The sequence below is a fragment of the Scyliorhinus torazame genome, chromosome 4 (genome assembly GCF_047496885.1).
Source record: "Scyliorhinus torazame isolate Kashiwa2021f chromosome 4, sScyTor2.1, whole genome shotgun sequence".
Lineage (NCBI taxonomy): Eukaryota > Metazoa > Chordata > Chondrichthyes > Carcharhiniformes > Scyliorhinidae > Scyliorhinus > Scyliorhinus torazame.
This window is the reverse complement of record NC_092710.1, coordinates 314,545,011-314,565,073: the sequence shown is the minus strand read 5'-3', so window position 1 is coordinate 314,565,073 and position 20,063 is coordinate 314,545,011. Positions and strand designations below refer to the sequence as shown.

Sequence of the window (20,063 nt, the reverse complement as noted above, 5' to 3'; positions counted from 1 at the left end):
CTGAACCCATCCCCTCACCTTGAACTTGTGCCCCCTTGTAATTGTCATTTCAACCCTGGGAAAAAGCCTCCAACTGTTCACCCTATCTATACCCCTAATAATTTTATAAACTTCTATCAGATCGCCCCTCAGCCTCAGTCTCTCTAGGGAGAATAATCCCAGTTTATTCAATCTCTCCTCATAGCTAATACACGCCATACCAGGCAACATCCTGGTAAACCTTTTCTGTACTCTCTCCAAAGTCTCCACATCCTTCTGGTAATGCAGTGACCAGAATTGGACACAGTATTCCAAATGTGGCCTAACCAACGTTCTATATTACTGTAACATAATATTCAAGCTTTTATACTCGATACCCAGTCATATGAAGGCAAGCATGCCATATGCTTTCTTTATCACCATTTCTACCTGTGCTGCCACTTTTAAGGATCTGTGGACCTGTATGCCCAGATCTCTGTGTCTCTATGCTCCTGATGGTTCTGCCGTTTGTTTTATAGCTCCCACCTGAATTGGATCTACCAAAATGCATCACCTCGCATTTGTCCGGGTTAAATTCCATCGGCCATTTCTCTGCCCAATTTTGCAGCATATTATATCCTGTTGTATTCTCTTGACAATCTTCACCACTCTCCGCAACTCCCGCAATCTTAGTATAATCCGGAAACTTGCTAATCAGACCCGCTACGTTTTCTTCCAAGTCATTTATATATTTAAAAAGAGCAGAGGTCCCAGTACTGATCCTTGCGGAAAACCATTAGTTATAGACCTCCATTGGAAAAATATCCTTCCACTGCTACTATCTGTCTTCTATGGCCAAGCCAGTTCTTAATCCATCCAGCTACTTCACTCCTGCCCCCATGATTTAATCTTTTGCACCAGTCTGCCATGAGGGACCTTATCAAATGCTTTGCTAAAGTCCATGTAGACAACATCCATAGCCCTTCCCTCGTCAATCATTTTTGTCACTTCCTCAAAAAGTCAATTAAATTAGTGAGACATGACCTCCCTCGTACAAAACCATGCTGCCTGTCGCTAATAAGACCATTCACTTCCAAATGTGCATAGATCCTTTCGCTGAGAATCTTTTCCAACAATTTCACTTTCACGGACGTCAAGCTCACTGGTCTATAATTACCCGGATTATCCTTGTAACCCTTCTTAAATAACGGTACAACATGGGCTATCCTCCAATCCTCTGGGATCTCACCTGTGGCCAACAAGGAAACAAAGATTTCTGTTAGAGGCCCAGCGATTTCATCTCTTGTCTCCCTCAGTAATCTGTGTTAGATACCATCTGGCCCTGGGGTCTTGTCTACCTTAATACTTTTTAACACTCCTAACACTTCCCCGCTTATAATAACGATCTGTTCTAAATGTTTACACATCCCTCTGAGACACCACCAATCAACGTGTCCTCTCCTCTGTGAATACCGATGCAAAATACTCATTAAGGACCTCACCTACTTCCTCTGCTTCTACACATAATTTCCCTCCTTTGTCCTTGAGTGGACCAACTCTCTCTAGCTACCCTCTTGTTCCTAATAAAATGCCTTGGGCTTCTCCTTAATCCTATCTGCCAAGGACATTTGGTGACCCCTTTTTGCCCTCCTAACTCCCCGCTTGAGCTCTATTCTACTTTCCTTGTTTTTTTCAAGTGTTTCATCTGTTTTTAGTTGCCTGTACCTCATGTATGCATCTTTTTTCTTTTTGACAAGATTCTCAATTTCCCTGGTCATCCATGGGTCCAGAATCCTGCCTTTCCTGTTCTTCCTTTTTATCAGCACATGCCTATCCTGCACTCCCATCAACTGCTCCTTAAAAGACTCCCACATGGCAAATGTGGATTTACCCTCAAACAGCCTCTCCCAAACAACAGCCTCCAAATCCTGCCTAATCTGGCTGGATTTGGCCTTCCCCCAATTTAGCACCTTAACCATAGGACAACACTCGTCTTTTTCCATGAGTATCCGAAAGCTTACGCAATTGTTGTCACTGTTCGCCGCATGTTCTCCCACTGCAACTTTGATAACCTTGCCGGGCTTGATCCCTAGTATTAGGTCCAATATAGCCCCCTCTCCAGTCAGACTATCCACATATTGTTCCAAAAAAACCTTCTTAAACACACTTAACAAATTCCTTACCATCCAGACTCCGAGCCCCAAGGAATTTCCAGTCAATGAGGAAAATTAAAGTCTCCCACTACAACAACCCTTTGACATTTCGGCAATATCCAAGTTCTGTGCTATTAAATGACTATTTACATGCTAATTCATATCCTGTAACAGAGCACCTTTAAAATACACCATTCAAAAATCTAATTTGTGTAGATGATTTAAACGGCGTTTGCATTATCTGAAGACCAAGCTGGGGGAGAACAAAAAAAGTGATCAAAATGCACAACAAATGAAGCCCAAGAATATTGTGTGGCAATATAATTTGGGTAGCATATTAAAACAGATCCAGATGCAGAAACAAATGTGAAAGTAGAAACATGTTTTTGTTTAAGTCCATGATTACCACAGTAATAAAGTCATTCCCAACAGAAATCATTTTTATGACAATATTATTGGTTATTTCAGGATAATTTTTGAATTAAAATGAAATGAAGCCATAGAGTTTAATTTGCGAGCAATTTCTTCAGACCTGTAATTCTGAGTATTAATATTTCTGCATTGAAGGATTATATGGCATATTTACAATTAATTCCCAAAGCGCAATAATCAAAAATCACTGACTTCATTAATTTTCAATCCAGAATTCCAACTACCGTTTCTCTGTGGCTTACAATTTAAATAATGCTTGTACCTTTATTCAGAAACTGGATAAATATCAAAGAATAAATAATAAATATCTTTGTTAGTGTCACAAGTAGGCTTACATTAACACTGCAATGAAGTTTCTGTGAAAATCCCCTAGTCGTCACACTCTGGCGCCTGTTCGGGTACACTGAGGGAGAATTCAAAATGTCCAAATTACCTAACTGCACTTCTTTTGGGACACGTGGGAGGAAACCGGAGCACCCGGAGGAAACCCACGCAGACACGGGGGGAACATGCAGACTCCGCACAGACAGTGACCCAAGCTGGGAATCGAACCACGGTCCCTGGCGCTGTGAAGCTACAGTACTAACCACTGTGCTACCGTGCCGCACAAGTAGATCAATGAATGAACGCAAAATCTAATGAAGGCCAAAGTTTGAGCAGAAATGTTTACATGTGTATGTAACAAGTTTAAAAAAAGGATATCATGCATGAAAATGCAGTTATCTCCTTTGGTGCAAAACCCATTTAGGTAGAATTTGCAGATGTCCTTCTTCTTCTGTATGACTACATCATGACTATATCTGCATTGGTCCCCCTGTTTAAATATGAAAAATACATGCATTATAATAGCTTGTCAAAGTACAAAGAAAGCAAATTTGATGGTGTTAGAAAATAAAATACTCTTGAAACCTTTGAGAAAGTTGCAATTTCTTGAAGCTTAAGATTTCCTGGGCTATAAAAACAACCGCGTTTGTGCATCTTGAATGCATTTGTTAGTGGTATTCTCAGAGCTGTTAACCAGTTCTCAACTATAGTATTACCGTGTGTGTGTGGGGACATCTGGTGTGAGCAGGCGTGTCTATGTATGTGTACTTCTCTCAAATTTCTGTGTAGACGTCGTATTTATATATTTTTAGTACAAAGTTCCATCTGTATTGTATAAAATGATCATTCAATTTACTTCATACAAATTAAATAAGCTGTTTAGCCTCAACGATGAAGATTACAAGGTTTGTTTTTTCAAGGGCCTCTGGTGGACATCCTACATGATTTCAGTTTTCAACAAAGGTATGTTACTTACTGTGTCGTAAATAATTCTCGTTCAATACACAAGTAATGAAATGAAAATGAAAAATGAAAATCTTATTGTCACAAATAGGCTTCAAATGAAGTTACTGTGAAAAGCCCCTAGTCGCCACATTCCGGTGCCTGTTCGGGAAGGCTGATACGGGAATTAAACCCGCGCTGCTGGCCTGCCTGGGTCTGCTTTAAAAGCCAGTTATTTAGCCCACTGTGCTAAATCTGCCCCCAATGTGGAAATATAATCTGTTATGAACTAGACAGTATGAAAAGGGCCTGAATGTAAAAACCATGAATGGGAACTATCCACAATTTATAATCACAACTGGGGACGGAGTGAGGTGTGGGGAGCGGTGTGATGGGAGAGGAAGGAGGGAATGATGTTCCACAGTACATTTAATCTACAGCTCGAGCTGATGAATACCAGCAGCTCACTTTAGATGATTACGAGAACATGATATACATAAATTTTACAACGAAAAACATACCCTCGTACAGCGTCCCTCCAGAAAATACTTGCATATGCCTCCTTTCCTAAACCTTTCACCTGGACCGTGGTATGGAAAATCTTGATTTTTCTTCTTCTTCCGGCAAAAATTTGAATTTCCGTAACCATCCTGCTAAATACAGTAGTTAGATCAGTAATGTTGCTTAAAACAAAACAAAAGCTCACGTTTTCTCAGTTTGCATAACTGGCAGTTCAAAGCTATCAAATCGGGGATAATTAGTACAGCTTTCTAAAATTCTATTCCTGACATATTAGTTTCCAGCCACCTTCCTAATCATCACAGAGTTGCCCCAACCCAAAATGTCTAATGTAAGAAAATTTATTGTGAATAAATACTATTTTTCTACAGCAGTGCAATTAAAACAATGTATTGAACTTACTTATACCTTTGGCATGCAGGAGAAAATAAATCTGTTCAGAGACGAGGATGCTGGCAGTGTAGCAGTAAGGAGGAGACAGTAGCGATGTTGATGGGATGAAAATAAAGAGGCACATAAAAAAAATTGGCATTCTGCAATGCAGAGAAGGCATCGGTCCCAGGTGGGATGCACCCAAGGTTAGAGAGGAAAGCAAGGGTGAAAATTGTGGCACAACTCTGGCGGCAATCTTGCAATCATCCTTGATATGGTGGAGGATTGCAAATGTTATACCCATTTAAAAAAAAAAAGAGGGGGCTAAACTGGCAATTACAGATCAGTCAACCTAACAATGTTGATGATGGGGAGGCTGACAAAACAACCTGGGATAAAATTAATTAAAATTTTAAGTAGTATATTTTAATAAATGAAAATCAGCAGGGATGTTGAAACAAATCATCTTCTTTAGTGATACGGTGACGCAGTGCCTCACGGCGCAGAGGACCCGGGTTTGATCCCTGCCCCAGGTCACTGTCCGTGTGGAGTTTGCACATTTTCCCCGTGTCTCCGTGGGTCTCACCCCCACAACCCAAAGATGTGCAGGGTAGGTGGATTGGCCACGCTAAATTGCCCCGTAAGTGAAAAAAAAAATGAAATGGGTACTCTAATTTACTAAACGAACAAGTCATCTTTGAATATGTTGAATTTTTCGTCGATGAAAAGTGAGGATTGATTAACGTGTTACAGTTGTGCACATGGACATAGATATTGAATAGACTGGCGTTTGATGAAGACACGATGGGCCAAAGGGCCTCTTTCTGTACTGTAAAACTGTATGACTTTCAAAAGGCATGTAACAGAGAACCACATAGTAGATTTGTTATTTAATTAAAGCCTATTGGATTAAAGGGACAATGGCAGCAAGGAATAGAAAACAAAGTAGCGGTGAATAGTTTGCTTTTCAGACTGAACAGAAGTAGTGGTCTTACACAGGGACAGTCTTATGATGATCACTCTATTTGATATATTAATGAATTGAATATTATACCAGGCCTAATCATGAAGTCTATCAATGAAATGAAACTCGGCTGCATTATGAAAAATATGTATTTACCCATGTAAAGTGTGTCTTTTACAATTGTGCAATGCCCCAAAGCACAAGTCAATGTTTTAAATACTTTTTCACGGGAAAGAATTGGTCACCCCAGATTTACCCTTGAAGATGGTGGTGACACTTTCTTTTTAAAAAAAAATATATATATTTAGAGTACCCAATTCATTTTTTCCAATTAAGGGGCAATTTTGCGTGGTCAATCCACCTACATTGAACATCTTTGGGTTGTGGGGGCGAAACCCACGCAAACACGGGGGGAATGTGCAACGAGTCACTTTCTTGAATATCTGCAGTCCATTTGGCATGGGTGCACTCAAATACCATAAAGAAGGGAGTCCCAGGATTTTGACCCAGTGACGGTGAAGGAATGCCGATATAGTTCCAAGTCTGGATGACTTAGAGGGGAATTTGAAGGCGGCATTGCTACTCGTGTCTAGATGGCAAAGTTCATGGGTTTGAAAGGCGCTGTCAAAGGTGAGTTGCTGCAATGCATCTTCTGGATGGTACACATTGTTGCCACCGTGCGTTGGTGGTGGAAGCGAGTGAACATTTAATTTGGAGCATTAAGTACCAATCAAATAGGACTGTGTCAAGCTTCTGGAGTGTTGTTGGGAGTTGTGCTCACCCAGGCAAGCAGAAAATATTCCATCAAACACCTGACCCGTACCTTGTAGATGGTGGTCAGGGTTTTGCATTCAGGAAGAGAATTATTTGCCACAGAATTCCTGGCCTCTGATCGGCTCTCGTAGATGCCATATCTGTATGGCTGGTGCAGTTCAATATCTGGTCAATGGTAAACCCCTAAATTTTGATAGTGGGCAATTCAGTGATGGTTATTACCATTGAATGTCAAGTGGCGATGGTTAAATTCTCTCTTGTTGGAGATGGTCATTGCCTGGCACTTGGGCAGCACAAATGTTACTTATCATTTATTAGCCCAAGCTTGTTAGTTGTCCGGTCTTGCTGTTTTTATGTTAGGGCTTCTTGATACCACACTCAGTCAAATGCTGCCTTGATGTCAAGAGCAGTCACTCTCCCCTCACCTCAGGTTCAGCAATTTTGTCCATGTTTGGACCAAGGATGTAATGAGGTCAGAAGCCAAGCGGATATGGAAGAAGCCGGAGTAAGTGTCAACGAGCAGAGTATCGCTTTATAAGTTCCAGTTGGTTGCACTGTCAAAGACACCTCCCATCGGTTTGCTTTTGATCAAGAGTAGACTGATGGGGAAGTATTCGACCTTCTGGATTTGTCCTGCTTGGGCTGGGCATGCAGTTTTTCACATTGTAGGGTAGATGCATTGTAGCTGTACAATGTCTGGAACAGATAATTGGTTAGTATTTTTTATTCATTCATGGGATGGAGGCATTGTTGGCTAGGCAAGTATTTATTGCCCAACCCTAGTTACCCTGGAGAATGTAGTGCTGAGTGGCCTTCCTTAATTGCTGCTGTCCATGTATTGCAGGAACACCCAGAGTGCTGTTAGGGAGATGCAGGATTTTGACCCAGCAACAGTGAAGGAACAGCAATATAGTTCAAAGTCAGGATGGTGAGTGACTTGGGAGGGGAACTTGCAACTCAAATCTTCAGTGAAGTTGTCAGGGGCCATAGCCTTTGGAGTATCCAGTGCTTTCAGCAGTTTCCTGGATCACGTAGAGTGTATCAAATTGGCTGAAGACTGGTATCTGTAATGCTGGGAGACTCAGGAAGAGGCGGAGCTGGATTATCACTCAGACCTTTGGCTGAAGATGGTTGCTTACACGGTTGGCATGCAAATAGTTTAGTGTTGCATCTTCACCAGGTTGACATCTCATTTTCAGGTATGCCTGGTGCTGCTCCTGGCCTACCTCTCCTCTCTCTTCATTCAACCAGGGTTGATCCCCCAGTTTGATGGTTAAGATTAAGTGGAGGATATGCTGGGCTATGAGGTTAGATTGCGATTGAATACAATCCTGCTCCTGATGGCCTAGTGTCTCTTGATGCATAGTTTGCCAGAGTTGCTAGATTTGTTAAAATCTATTCCATATAGCATGGCAGAGTGTCAGAAAACATAATGGAAGATATCCTCAATATGAAGACAGGCCTTCATCTCCACAAGGATGATCCAATTATCACTCTGACTAATATGGTCATGGACAGATGAATCTTCAACTGATAGTTTGGTGAATATGTGGTCAAGTAGCTTTTTCCGTCATTGGATCCTTCACCATCATCGGCAGGTCCAGTTTCGCAGCCATGTCCTTCATCAGTCGGCCACTCCAGTAAGTAATGCGAACATGCAATTTAGGAGTAGGCCTTCAGCCTCTCAAGCCTGCTCTGTCATTAAATATCATGGTGGTACTGAGCCACTCTTGGTAATGGACATTGAAGTCCCCCAACCCAGAGTACATTATGTGCCTTTGTCACCCTTGTTGTTTCTTCCAATTGGTGTTCAATGTGGAGGGGTACTGATTCATCAGCTGATACCAGGGCAGGAGGTTTCCTTGCCCATGTTTGACCTGATGCTATGAGACTTCAATGGGATCCCAAGTCAACGTTGTGGACTCCCAGGGTAATTCATTCCTGACTGTATACACCTCTGGTGTGTCTGTTCTGCAGGTAGGACAGGAGAATCTAGGGATGTTCATGGTTGGGACATTGTACGGTATGAATCGGTGAGGATGATTATGGAGGCTGTTGCCTTGGCTGGTCTGTGGGACAGTTCTCCCAATTTTGGCACAAGGCCCCAGATGTTACAAAAAAGGACTTTGTAGTTCAGAAGGGTTGGGAATCTAGCTGTCATTTCCAGTGCCTAGGTCAATGCCAATTGGTCCATCCAGTTTCATTCTTTTTCATTAAATCTCAAGTACCCAATTAGTTTTTTCCGCAATTAAGGGGCAATTTAGATCAGCCAATGCACCTACCCTGCACATCTTTGGGTTGTGGGGGTGAGACCCACACAGACACAGGGAGAATGTGCAGGAAGAATGGGCACCATGCCGCCCATTAGTGGAACCATTAAACCATTAATCTACAATCACACCAAATATTTATGGCAATGGGCAGACTGAGACTGGTGTGTTTATGAAACTGAACTGCACCAGGTTTAGACAGTGCAATTAATGCACAATACAAAGACGTTTAATGCAAGATCTATTGTTTACAGAACATATTTACAAATAATAATATTGGTTAGTTATTCTATGATGGTGGTATAATATGCTCATCATTTAAATACAATAGCTGTGGCCACTTAACATTTTGAACTTTCAATTGTCTTTATCATCATTTCACACTTGAAAATCATGTCACTTTTGAGCTCCTTTTGTTTGGTCGACTCCAGCTCCTAATTCACATGTTCACATGTTGAGAAATATTCAATCATTCATTAACCCCTCAAATACTAATTCCAGAAATGAAGAATCTAAATTTAAAAATGCAATACAAGATAAATCTATTTTTATTAATCAGAGCAGCATATTGCAAATAGCAGCTGAGCTTTCAAACTACATGGTTTTAGCTGATTGTTATTGGATACTGTTCCATTTCATTTTGCAGAACAGCATATCTTGCATCAAGTTCAAGTTCCAGTGACAGAACTTAAATGTCTTCATTTAATTTGTTCCAGTAAAGGGTGCCAAAACAGTAAATTAATTGCTAATATGTTCTTTACCTCATCAGAAGCATCCATCATACCACCATCCGCTCCTCTTCCTGGTCCCCAGACCTTGCGTTTTTGTTTCAGTTGTCCTCGCATCCCACGGCCCCGGCCAATTCCTCGACCTCTACCCTTCTGCATAACACCTAGAAAAATTTCAACTCACATTAAATTTCTACGTTTATTTTGGACAAATCACACTGCCTTTCTCAGCAAAGATCTACATTTGTCATGTAAGCTGCATACAATAAATCTCAAGCCACCAGCCTAGGGTTTTCCTTCTAATGGAAAGTGGATTTTAGATGAAATTTTTCATGGCAGAGAGCAGAGAAACTGAAGTAAGGAATCATAGATCTGATGTAGCATTTTTCAGTTCCAATACATCACTGTAAATCATTTAAAGGCAATCATAAGGTACTGATGTCTGGACTAGCATAAACTTGTATTTTACTTGGGTTAAATAGCAGATTTCTGGGATGAAAACTTGTTTTGTCTACTGGGCTACAGAGTTCTACATAAAACGTGCCTAGTCATTCTCTGCCAATTATTCGTGAAGATGGGCTTCACAGACCAAAACATCTCCAAATTCATCATCAAGTTGCCAACAGAGAAACCAGAGGATGATTGGTGCATTGAAGAAGAAATACTCAACATTCTTCTAAACTTAGGGCTTGGATACATTAGTGGATTAGCTTTACTTTGCATGAATCAATGTCGTAGCTGACATTTTGAAGTGAATGCTTGGTTGCCTGCTATTGGAAGGTGCTAATTTCAAATGGAAATATTTTATCATCTTGATGAACACAATTCTTGATGACTTTAATTTGGACAAGCTGTGAATGTAAGAATATCAAGAAAATTAAGAAGCTAGCAAATAAATATACTAAATTATATCAGCATTCTGCATCAATGACTGAAAGGAAATATATTCATGCCACACAATTCCATACATAGTAAAGTGCCAATCTCAACTGGACTGTCAAGGGAGTGTAGTGAGACTTCCAACAGGTTGGGAAGAGGTGAAATGTCTGGCTCTTATATCCTTAAGCCTCAAAGTAGCACTTGGGATAGGCTACATGCTCACATATCCCAACCACCATCCTTATACCACAATTTAGTATGAGAAAGATCATCGATAAGTGTTTAGATCCGATTTGATTTCATCAAATGATACAGGAGGCATTTCTGCCCATTGTGTCCGTGCTAGCTCTTTGAGATTAGGTCTACTCCCTGCACCTCAGCGCATCATGTTCACACTGACCCTCTGAAAGAGTACCCTACCTAGGCCACTCCCCACCCTATCCCTGTAACCCCATAACTCCATTTAACGTTTGGACAAGAAGGGGAAATTTAGCACAGCCAATCTACCCAACCTGCACATATTTGGACGGTGGGAGGAAACCGGAGCACCCGGAGGAAACCCATGCAGACACGGAGTGTGCAAAATTCATAGCCTTGCAATATTTCCTTTACAAGTATATATCCAATTCCCTATTGGAAGATATTATTTCATCTTCATCCACCATCTTTCAGGCAGTGAATTCCAGATCATTGTATACAAAAAAACCTCACATTTCTTTTGCCAACGACCTTAAATCCCATGTTCTTTATTTACTGACCCTGCTGCCAGTTGAAACAGTTGCTCTTTATTTTCTTCAACCAAAACTCTTCATAATTTTGAACACCTGCATCAAATCCTCCCATGACTCGTGTCAAGAATAGCTTAAAATGTTCTTGCAACATTTTACTACATTAAATTGCAAAATAAATACAAACTCTTCAACTTTAAATGCAATAATGTACCATTCTTGGAAGCCACAATATGCATTTTGGTTCCAAAGTACATACTTTCTAAAGATACAGATAACCGTTCCAGATACCTTTCATTCCAGGCTTTCGCATTTGTCCAATAGGTGGCCCTTTAGGAGACATAACTGTCGATGCTTCCTTTGCCTGTTTATACTGTTTTAATTCATGAGCAAAATCATCACACTCCTCGTCTTCATAGGCATCATACTTCTCCTCACTGTAGTCGCTGTATTCAGCATAATCACGGTCATCAGCCTTATTGTTATTGTAACATTTCTGTGCAGGTAATGGTGGAGGAGATTTCATGTAATTTCCAGGTCCTTGTGAATGCTGAAAAAAGGTAGCTGATTTAGATCCAAATATGCAGACGTTATTCATCAACTTCACCTTAACATTGTTAATATATTTTATTAAGATCCTGAACAAAAGTAAGTAAATCCAGACTAAAAAGGTTTTCCCTCAAAAATGTTCTTTTTAACAAGTTCCAAACATTATGACCATCAGGTAGTGGGACTGATGGACAAGGGGAATTCAATACCAATCATAACTTAAATTAACCACCTTAACCTTATAGTTTAACAGAATACACAAAACGGAATACGAAAAACATAAGAGATATTCTGTAAATATTATTGACCAACATTGGCAAAGCAATCTGGTTGAGCACTTAGTATCATGCAGCACTAAGATGGTATATCAATAATAGTAAAGTGGAAAAAAAAACTTCCTTTCACAGGGCTGAAACCTTCAAAGATTTGTTTGTATATAAAAACCATTAACCTTCATCTGTATTTATGGGAAATCCTTAAGAATGGTGCTAAGACTTGGAGAAAAAGGCAGCACTGAATAATGCCAAGTACAACATGAGGAAACAAGGAAGAGGGGAAGTTTTCATCAAAGCGACCGTGCAAGGCATTTCTTTAAGAGTATAACAAAGGAACAGGAGTAGGTCATTCAGCCCCTCGAGCTTGTCCTGCCATTCAATGAGATCACGGCTGATCTATGATCAAACTCCATATACCTGCCGTTTGCTTACAAATCTATCTATGGGGACTTCCGGGTGCGGCGATGACCAGCTGAGTCGCACGTTTCGGCAGCTCCCTGTGAAACGGACTTTTGGGCTCTTGATAGGAGCCCCAACGGCAATTTTGACGGCTAAAAACACTGTGCGGTAAACCAGAAGGGAATCCCCCCTGGATACGGATGGAAAAAGGAGGAGAGAGTGGCCAGATTGCAGTGGATCCTTTAGAACAGCGGCAAGGAAGGCAAGCAAAAACCAAGATGATGTCGGAAGGTGGCAGTTTAACATGGGGCCCTGAACAACAAGAGTTCTTGAAATGCTGTGTGGAAGAGATCAAAAAGGAAATGAAGAAAGAGCTGTTGGCCCCGATACTACAGGCGATCGAAGGGCTAAAGGAGGAACAAAAGACCCAGGAGCGGGAGCTTCGGGTCGTGAAGGCAAAGGCAGCCGAGAATGAGGACGATATACAGGGCCTGGTGGTGAAGACGGAGACGCAGGAGGCACATCAGAAACGATGTGTGGAAAGGTTGGAGGCACTGGAAAACAACGCAAGGAGGAACAACCTGAGGATTCTTGGTCTTCCTGAAGGTGTGGAGGGAGCGGACGTCGGGGCATATGTGAGCACGATGCTGCACTCGTTAATGGGAGCGGAGGCCCCGGCGGGTCCGTTGGAGGTGGAGGGAGCATACCGAGTGATGGCGCGAGGACCGAGAGCAGGAGAAATTCCCAGAGCCATAGTGGTGAGATTCCTCCGTTTTAAGGATAGAGAAATGGTCCTTAGATGGGCGAAGAAAACTCGGAGCAGTAAATGGGAGAACGCGGTGATCCGCGTTTATCAAGACTGGAGTGCGGAGGTGGCGAGAAGGAGGGCGAGCTTTAATCGGGCCAAGGCGGTGCTTCATAAAAAGATAAAATTTGGAATGCTGCAACCGGCAAGACTGTGGGTCACATATCGAGGGAGGCACCACTACTTTGAGACGGCGGATGAAGCGTGGACTTTTACGTGGAAGAAAAACTGGAATGAGCGGGTTTTTAAAAAGAACGTTCGAACAAAGTGGTGGGGCGAATGTGGGGGGCAAAGAGGGGTTTTATGTACTAATCCTGCGATGTGGTAACTTTTCTCTCTCCCACAGGTGGTGATGGGGGGAGGAGGGGAGGTGGAGGAGATGGGGCGTTGGCCATTGGGGGCGGGGCCAAGGGAGAAGCGCGGGCTTGGTTCCCGCGCTATGATAATCATGGCGGGAATAGAGAAGCAGGAAGGAGGGGGCGTCGCACGGTGCGAGCCGAGGTCACGGGGGGAAGCCGAGGTCGGCCAGAGTTTGCTGACTTCTGGGAGCAACATGGGGGGAGTAATTACGCTAGCGGGGGATCTAGCGGGGGTGGGGTGGGAGGGGGGAATTACTGGGTTGCTGCTGCTGGGGAGAGGGGGGAGCTGGTATGGGAGAGGATGGGCGGGGGGGCACCGCCTGGGGGAGATACAGCTGCGTGGGAACCGGGTGAGGAGCTGGAAAAAGGTGATGGCTAATCGACAAGGGGGGGGGGAGGAGGCCCCCCAACTCGGCTGATCACGTGGAACGTGAGAGGGCTGAACGGGCCGATAAAGAGGGCACGGGTACTCGCACACCTTAAGAAACTTAAGGCAGATGTGGTTATGTTACAGGAAACGCACCTGAAACTGATAGACCAGGTTAGGCTACGCAAAGGATGGGTGGGGCAGGTGTTCCATTCGGGGCTAGATGCGAAAAACAGGGGGGTGGCTATATTAGTGGGGAAGCGGGTAATGTTCGAGGCAAAGACTATAGTGGCGGATAACGGGGGCAGATACGTGATGGCGAGTGGCAAACTACAGGGGGAGACTGTGGTTTTGGTAAACGTATATGCCCCGAACGGGGATGATGCCAATTTTATGAGGCGGATGCTAGGACGCATTCCGGACCTAGAGATGGGAAAGCTGATAATGGGGGGAGATTTTAATACGGTGTTGGAACCAGGGCTGGATAGGTCGAAGTCCAGGACTGGAAGGAGGCCGGCAGCAGCCAAGGTACTTAAAGATTTTATGGAGCAGATGGGAGGTGTAGACCCGTGGAGATTTAGCAGACCGAGGAGTAAGGAGTTCTCGTTTTTCTCCTATGTCCATAAAGTCTACTCGCGAATAGACTTTTTTGTGCTGGGTAGGGCATTGATCCCGAAGGTGAGGGGAGCGGAGTATACGGCTATAGCCATTTCGGATCACGCTCCACACTGGGTGGACTTGGAGATAGGGGAGGAAACAGGAGGGCGCCCACCCTGGAGAATGGACATGGGACTAATGGCAGATGAGGGTGTGTGTCTAAGGGTGAGGGGGTGCATTGAAAAGTACTTGGAACTCAATGATAATGGGGAGGTCCAGGTGGGAGTGGTCTGGGAGGCGTTGAAGGCGGTGGTTAGAGGGGAGCTGATATCAATAAGGGCACATAAAGGGAAGCAGGAGAGTAAGGAACGGGAGCGGTTGCTGCAAGAACTTTTGAGGGTGGACAGACAATATGCGGAAGCACCGGAGGAGGGACTGTACAGGGAAAGGCAAAGGCTACATGTAGAATTTGACTTGCTGACTACAGGCACTGCAGAGGCACAATGGAGGAAGGCACAGGGTGTACAGTACGAATATGGGGAGAAGGCGAGCAGGTTGCTGGCACACCAATTGAGGAAAAGGGGAGCAGCGAGGGAAATAGGGGGAGTGAGGGATGAGGAAGGAGAGATGGAGCGGAGAGAGTGAATGGAGTGTTCAAGACATTTTATAAAAAATTATATGAAGCTCAACCCCCGGATGGGAGGGAGAGAATGATGGGCTTCTTGGATCGGCTGGAATTTCCCAAGGTGGAAGAGCAGGAAAGGGTGGGACTGGGAGCACAGATCGAGGTAGAAGAAGTGGTGAAAGGAATTAGGAGCATGCAGGCGGCAAAGGCCCCGGGACCAGATGGATTCCCAGTCGAATTCTATAGAAAATATGTGGACTTGCTCGCCCCGGTACTGACGAGGACCTTTAATGAGGCAAAGGAAAGGGGACAACTGCCCCCGACTATGTCTGAAGCAACGATATCGCTTCTCTTAAAGAAGGAAAAGGACCCGCTACAATGCGGGTCCTATAGACCTATTTCCCTCCTAAATGTAGATGCCAAGGTCCTGGCCAAGGTAATGGCAATGAGAATAGAGGAATGTGTCCCGGGGGTGGTCCACGAGGACCAAACTGGGTTTGTGAAGGGGAGACAGCTGAACACGAATATACGGAGGTTGTTAGGGGTAATGATGATGGCTCCACCAGAGGGAGAAACGGAGATAGTAGTGGCGATGGATGCCGAGAAAGCATTTGATAGAGTGGAGTGGGATTATTTGTGGGAGGTGTTGAGGAGATTTGGTTTTGGAGAGGGGTATGTTAGATGGGTGCAGCTGTTGTATAGGGCCCCAGTGGCGAGCGTGGTCACGAATGGACAGGGATCTGCATATTTTCGGCTCCATAGAGGGACAAGGCAGGGATGCCCTCTGTCCCCATTATTGTTTGCACTGGCGATTGAGCCCCTGGCGATAGCGTTGAGGGGTTCCAAGAAGTGGAGGGGAGTACTTAGGGGAGGAGAAAGAGCACCGGGTATCTTTGTATGCGGACGATTTGCTACTATACGTGGCGGACCCGGCGGAGGGGATGCCAGAAATAATGCGGATACTTGGGGAGTTTGGGGATTTTTCAGGGTATAAATTGAACATGGGGAAAAGTGAGTTGTTTGTGGTGCATCCAGGGGAGCAGAGTAGAGAAATAGAGGACCTACCGTTGAGGAAGGTAACAAGGGACTTTCGTTACCTGGGGATCCAGATAGCTAAGAATTGGGGCACATTGCATAGGTTAAATTTAACGCGGTTGGTGGAACAGATGGAGGAGGATTTCAAGAGATGGGATATGGTATCCCTGTCAATGGCAGGGAGGGTGCAGGCGGTTAAGATGGTGGTCCTCCCGAGATTCCTCTTTGTGTTTCAGTGCCTCCCGGTGGTGATCACGAAGGCTTTTTTTAAAAGGATTGAAAAGAGCATCATGGGTTTTGTGTGGGCCGGGAAGACCCAGAGAGTGAGGAAGGGATTCTTACAGCGTAGCAGGGATAGGGGGGGGCTGGCACTACCGAGCCTAAGTGAGTATTATTGGGCCGCTAATATTTCAATGGTGAGTAAGTGGATGGGAGAGGAGGAGGGAGCGGCGTGGAAGAGATTAGAGAGGGCGTCCTGTAGGGGGACTAGTCTACAGGCTATGGTGACAGCCCCATTGCCGTTCTCACCGAGGAACTACACCACAAGCCCGGTGGTGGTGGCTACACTGAAGATTTGGGGACAGTGGAGACGGCATAGGGGAAAGACTGGAGCCTTGGGGGGGTCCCCGATAAGAAACAACCATAGGTTTGCCCCGGGGGGAATGGATGGGGGATATGGAATGTGGCAAAGAGCAGGAATAACGCAACTGAAAGATCTGTTTGTGGATGGGAAGTTCGCGAGTCTGGGAGCGCTGACCGAGAAATATGGGTTGCCCCAAGGGAATGCATTCAGGTATATGCAACTGAGGGCTTTTGCGAGGCAACAGGTGAGGGAATTCCCGCAGCTCCCGACACAAGAGGTGCAGGACAGAGTGATCTCAAAGACATGGGTGGGGGATGGTAAGGTGTCAGATATATATAGGGAAATGAGGGACGAAGGGGAGACTATGGTAGATGAACTAAAAGGGAAATGGGAAGAAGAGCTGGGGGAGGAGATCGAGGAGGGGCTGTGGGCAGATGCCCTAAGCAGGGTAAACTCGTCGTCCTCGTGTGCCAGGCTAAGCCTGATTCAGTTTAAGGTATTACACAGGGCACATATGACTGGAGCACGGCTCAGTATATTTTTTGGGGTGGAGGATAGGTGTGCGAGGTGCTCGAGAAGCCCAGCGAATCATACCCATATGTTTTGGTCATGCCCGGCACTACAGAGGTTTTGGATGGGGGTGACAAAGGTGCTTTCAAAAGTAGTAGGAGTCCGGGTCGAACCAAGCTGGGGGTTGGCTATATTTGGGGTTGCACAAGAGCCGGGAGTGCAGGAGGCGAGAGAGGCCGATGTTTTGGCCTTTGCGTCCCTAGTAGCCCAGCGCAGGATATTGCTAATGTGGAAAGAAGCCAAGCCCCCGGGGGTGGAGACCTGGATAAATGACATGGCGGGGTTTATAAAGCTAGAGCGGATTAAGTTCGTCCTAAGGGGGTCGGCTCAAGGGTTCACCAGGCGGTGGCAACCGTTCGTCGAATACCTCGCAGATAGACGGAATGGGAAAAAGAAGGCAGCAGCAGCAGCCCAGGATCCGGGGGGGGTGGGGGGGGGAGAGAGAGAGAGAGAGAGAGAGAGAGAGAGAGAGAGAGAGAGAGGAGGAACCAGAAGGACTCTCAGGGTTGTTAATATATACTGTATAGTATGTATAGGTCGTTGCTACAGATAATTATATATTGGACTGTTAAATTATATTTTTCGAGAGTGTTACTTGTGACAAGGCAGTTGCCAATTAGGGCTAGTTTTCATTTTTGTTATTTATTATTTATTCATTTTTTGTTTATAAAATAGGTCATTGTTATTTGTGTTGTTATAATATTGTGTAAAGGATGCACAATGTACTGTGTTGGTTGATCAAAAATTTTCAATAAAATATTTAATAAAAAAAAACCTATCTATCTCAGATTTAAAATTAACAGCTGTATTGTGAGGTGGGGAAACAGGACCATTGCTGCCACCTTTATGCTGTGATGTACATGCTTGTTTGCCGTCAGCATTATGCTGTGACGTACAGGCATCTAGTGTGCATAGCCATGCCTAAGCACCAACTCTCAAAATATGTACATTTTAGGACTAGAATGCATTGTTTGCGGATAAGGCCTAATAGCATACATTTGAGCAAGAGTTACAAAGGTGTAATCCATTCCTTAAAAAGATAATAGCTTGCTTAATTCATGCTGTTAGAAATTAACTCCTGCCTTACTTTTATACACCCAGTGTAATATCACATGGACTGGCTTTTGCTTCCTCCTTCACCATACTAAGCTGTGGATTTCAGTATCCATGGTGGAGATTTAATCAACAAAAATATCACTAATTTTCATAATTCTTTGCCATTTTAAAGATTAGATGTAATTGTTTTGTTATATTAGTGTATTCTAATAGAGAACTGACCAGTTGAAATAAGTAATTGTATGACTTCACTGTTTAATCAGCTGACTGTCATCTCTTTCCTATAGTACATGTTTGACTGAATCAGAAAATCTGTTTCCTAGATTTTAAAACGACAGTGAAATGAGAAAGAAGCTTATTTTCCAAATCATGTAGTTCTGATTTGAAAGTGAGTTTCCAGAAGAGAAATTTCTTGAATAAAATGATCCAATTCTGTTTTGATGTTAGAAGAAATTATCCTATTAAACCTATAAATTAATAAATTACTGATAATGTTTAGTTTATAATGCTTGACAAAATACAAAGTTGCAGTGCAATAGATTCAACGTTCTTAATGTTTTGACTGTTGACAATTTGAAATTTGTAGCTAGAACTCATTTTTTTTTTGTTTAAATTAGAGTACCCAATCATTTTTTCCAATTAAGGGGCAATTTAGCATGGCCAATTTAGCTTGCACATTTTTGGGTTGTGGGGGCGAAACCCATGCAAACACAGGGAGAATGTGCAAACTCCACACGGACAGTGACCCAGAGCCAGGATCGAACCTGGGACCTCGGTGCCCTGAGGCCGCAGTGCTAACCCACTGCGCCACCGTGCTGCCCCTTCTAGAACTGATTTTATGTATCTAATAATAATAATAATAATAATAATAATAATAATAATAATAGCTTATTGTCACAAGTAGGCTTCAATGAAGTTACTGTGAAAAGCCCCTAAAATATGATGTTGAGAATTCACACTGAATCATTGAATTACACCCTTATATGAATTGGGCCATTACACCTGCTGTTTGGTGTGAAAGTTGCACCATTGATGCTTTAACTTCTTTCTTAATATAATAATTGACTTAGATTTTGAGAGCATTGCACTGAAGTGCTGGCTTGAAAGCAGGATACCTGAAGGGGTTTATCTTTGCTTAGCACCTGCAAAAACAGGTTAGAAGAGTGGGCCAAAATGTGGCAGATGGAGTTTAACATGGATAGGTGGGGGGGGTCATGTATTTTGGTTGTAAAAATGGGAAGGCAACTTAGAATAATCTTTATTAGTGTCACAAGTAGGCTTACATTAACACTGCAATGAAGTTATTGTGAAAATCCCCTGGTTGCCAAACTACAGCACCTGAAGGGTCTGAGGAGAATTCAGAATGTCTAATTCATCTAACAAGCACGTCTTTTGTGGAGAAACTTTGGGGTGCTCCGGTGCAGAGGGAACTGGGGCCCTCGTGCACGAGTCACAGAAAACTAACATGTAACAGCAGGTAACAAAGAAAGCGAATGGAATGTTGGCATTTATAGCTAAAGGAATAGATTATAAAGGCAAGGAAGTGGTGCTGTAACAACACAAGGCATTGGTGAGACGGCACCTGAAGGTTTGGTCACCTTATTTGAGGAAATATATAATGGCATTGGAGGAGTTCAGAGGCTGTTCACTAGATTGATTCCAGAGATGAGGGATTGTCGTATGAAAAGAAATAGCAGTTTAGGCCTATACTCTCTAAAATTTAGGTAAACAGGATGATAAATGGTAGAAATAAAGAAGACATGGAGCGGATGCTTCCTCTTGTGGGGTACTCCAGAACGA

General features: G+C 43.5%; 1 protein-coding gene across 3 annotated transcripts in view; it reads right to left on the bottom strand.

The window, feature by feature from the left end:
* zc3h6 (zinc finger CCCH-type containing 6) overlaps window positions 1-20,063 on the bottom strand; it is a 107,822-nt gene that overhangs the window by 42,477 nt on the left and 45,282 nt on the right. For 2 of the 3 annotated variants that reach the window (XM_072500100.1, XM_072500102.1), the window contains exons 4-7: window positions 11,335-11,593; window positions 9,470-9,600; window positions 4,331-4,462; window positions 3,246-3,357 (exon numbers count right to left, since the gene is read on the bottom strand). In XM_072500100.1, coding sequence (XP_072356201.1) covers window positions 3,246-3,357; window positions 4,331-4,462; window positions 9,470-9,600; window positions 11,335-11,593 — 634 coding nt within the window. The remainder of the gene's footprint in view (window positions 1-3,245; window positions 3,358-4,330; window positions 4,463-9,469; window positions 9,601-11,334; window positions 11,594-20,063) is intronic. The other variant, XM_072500101.1, reaches the window with a different exon arrangement.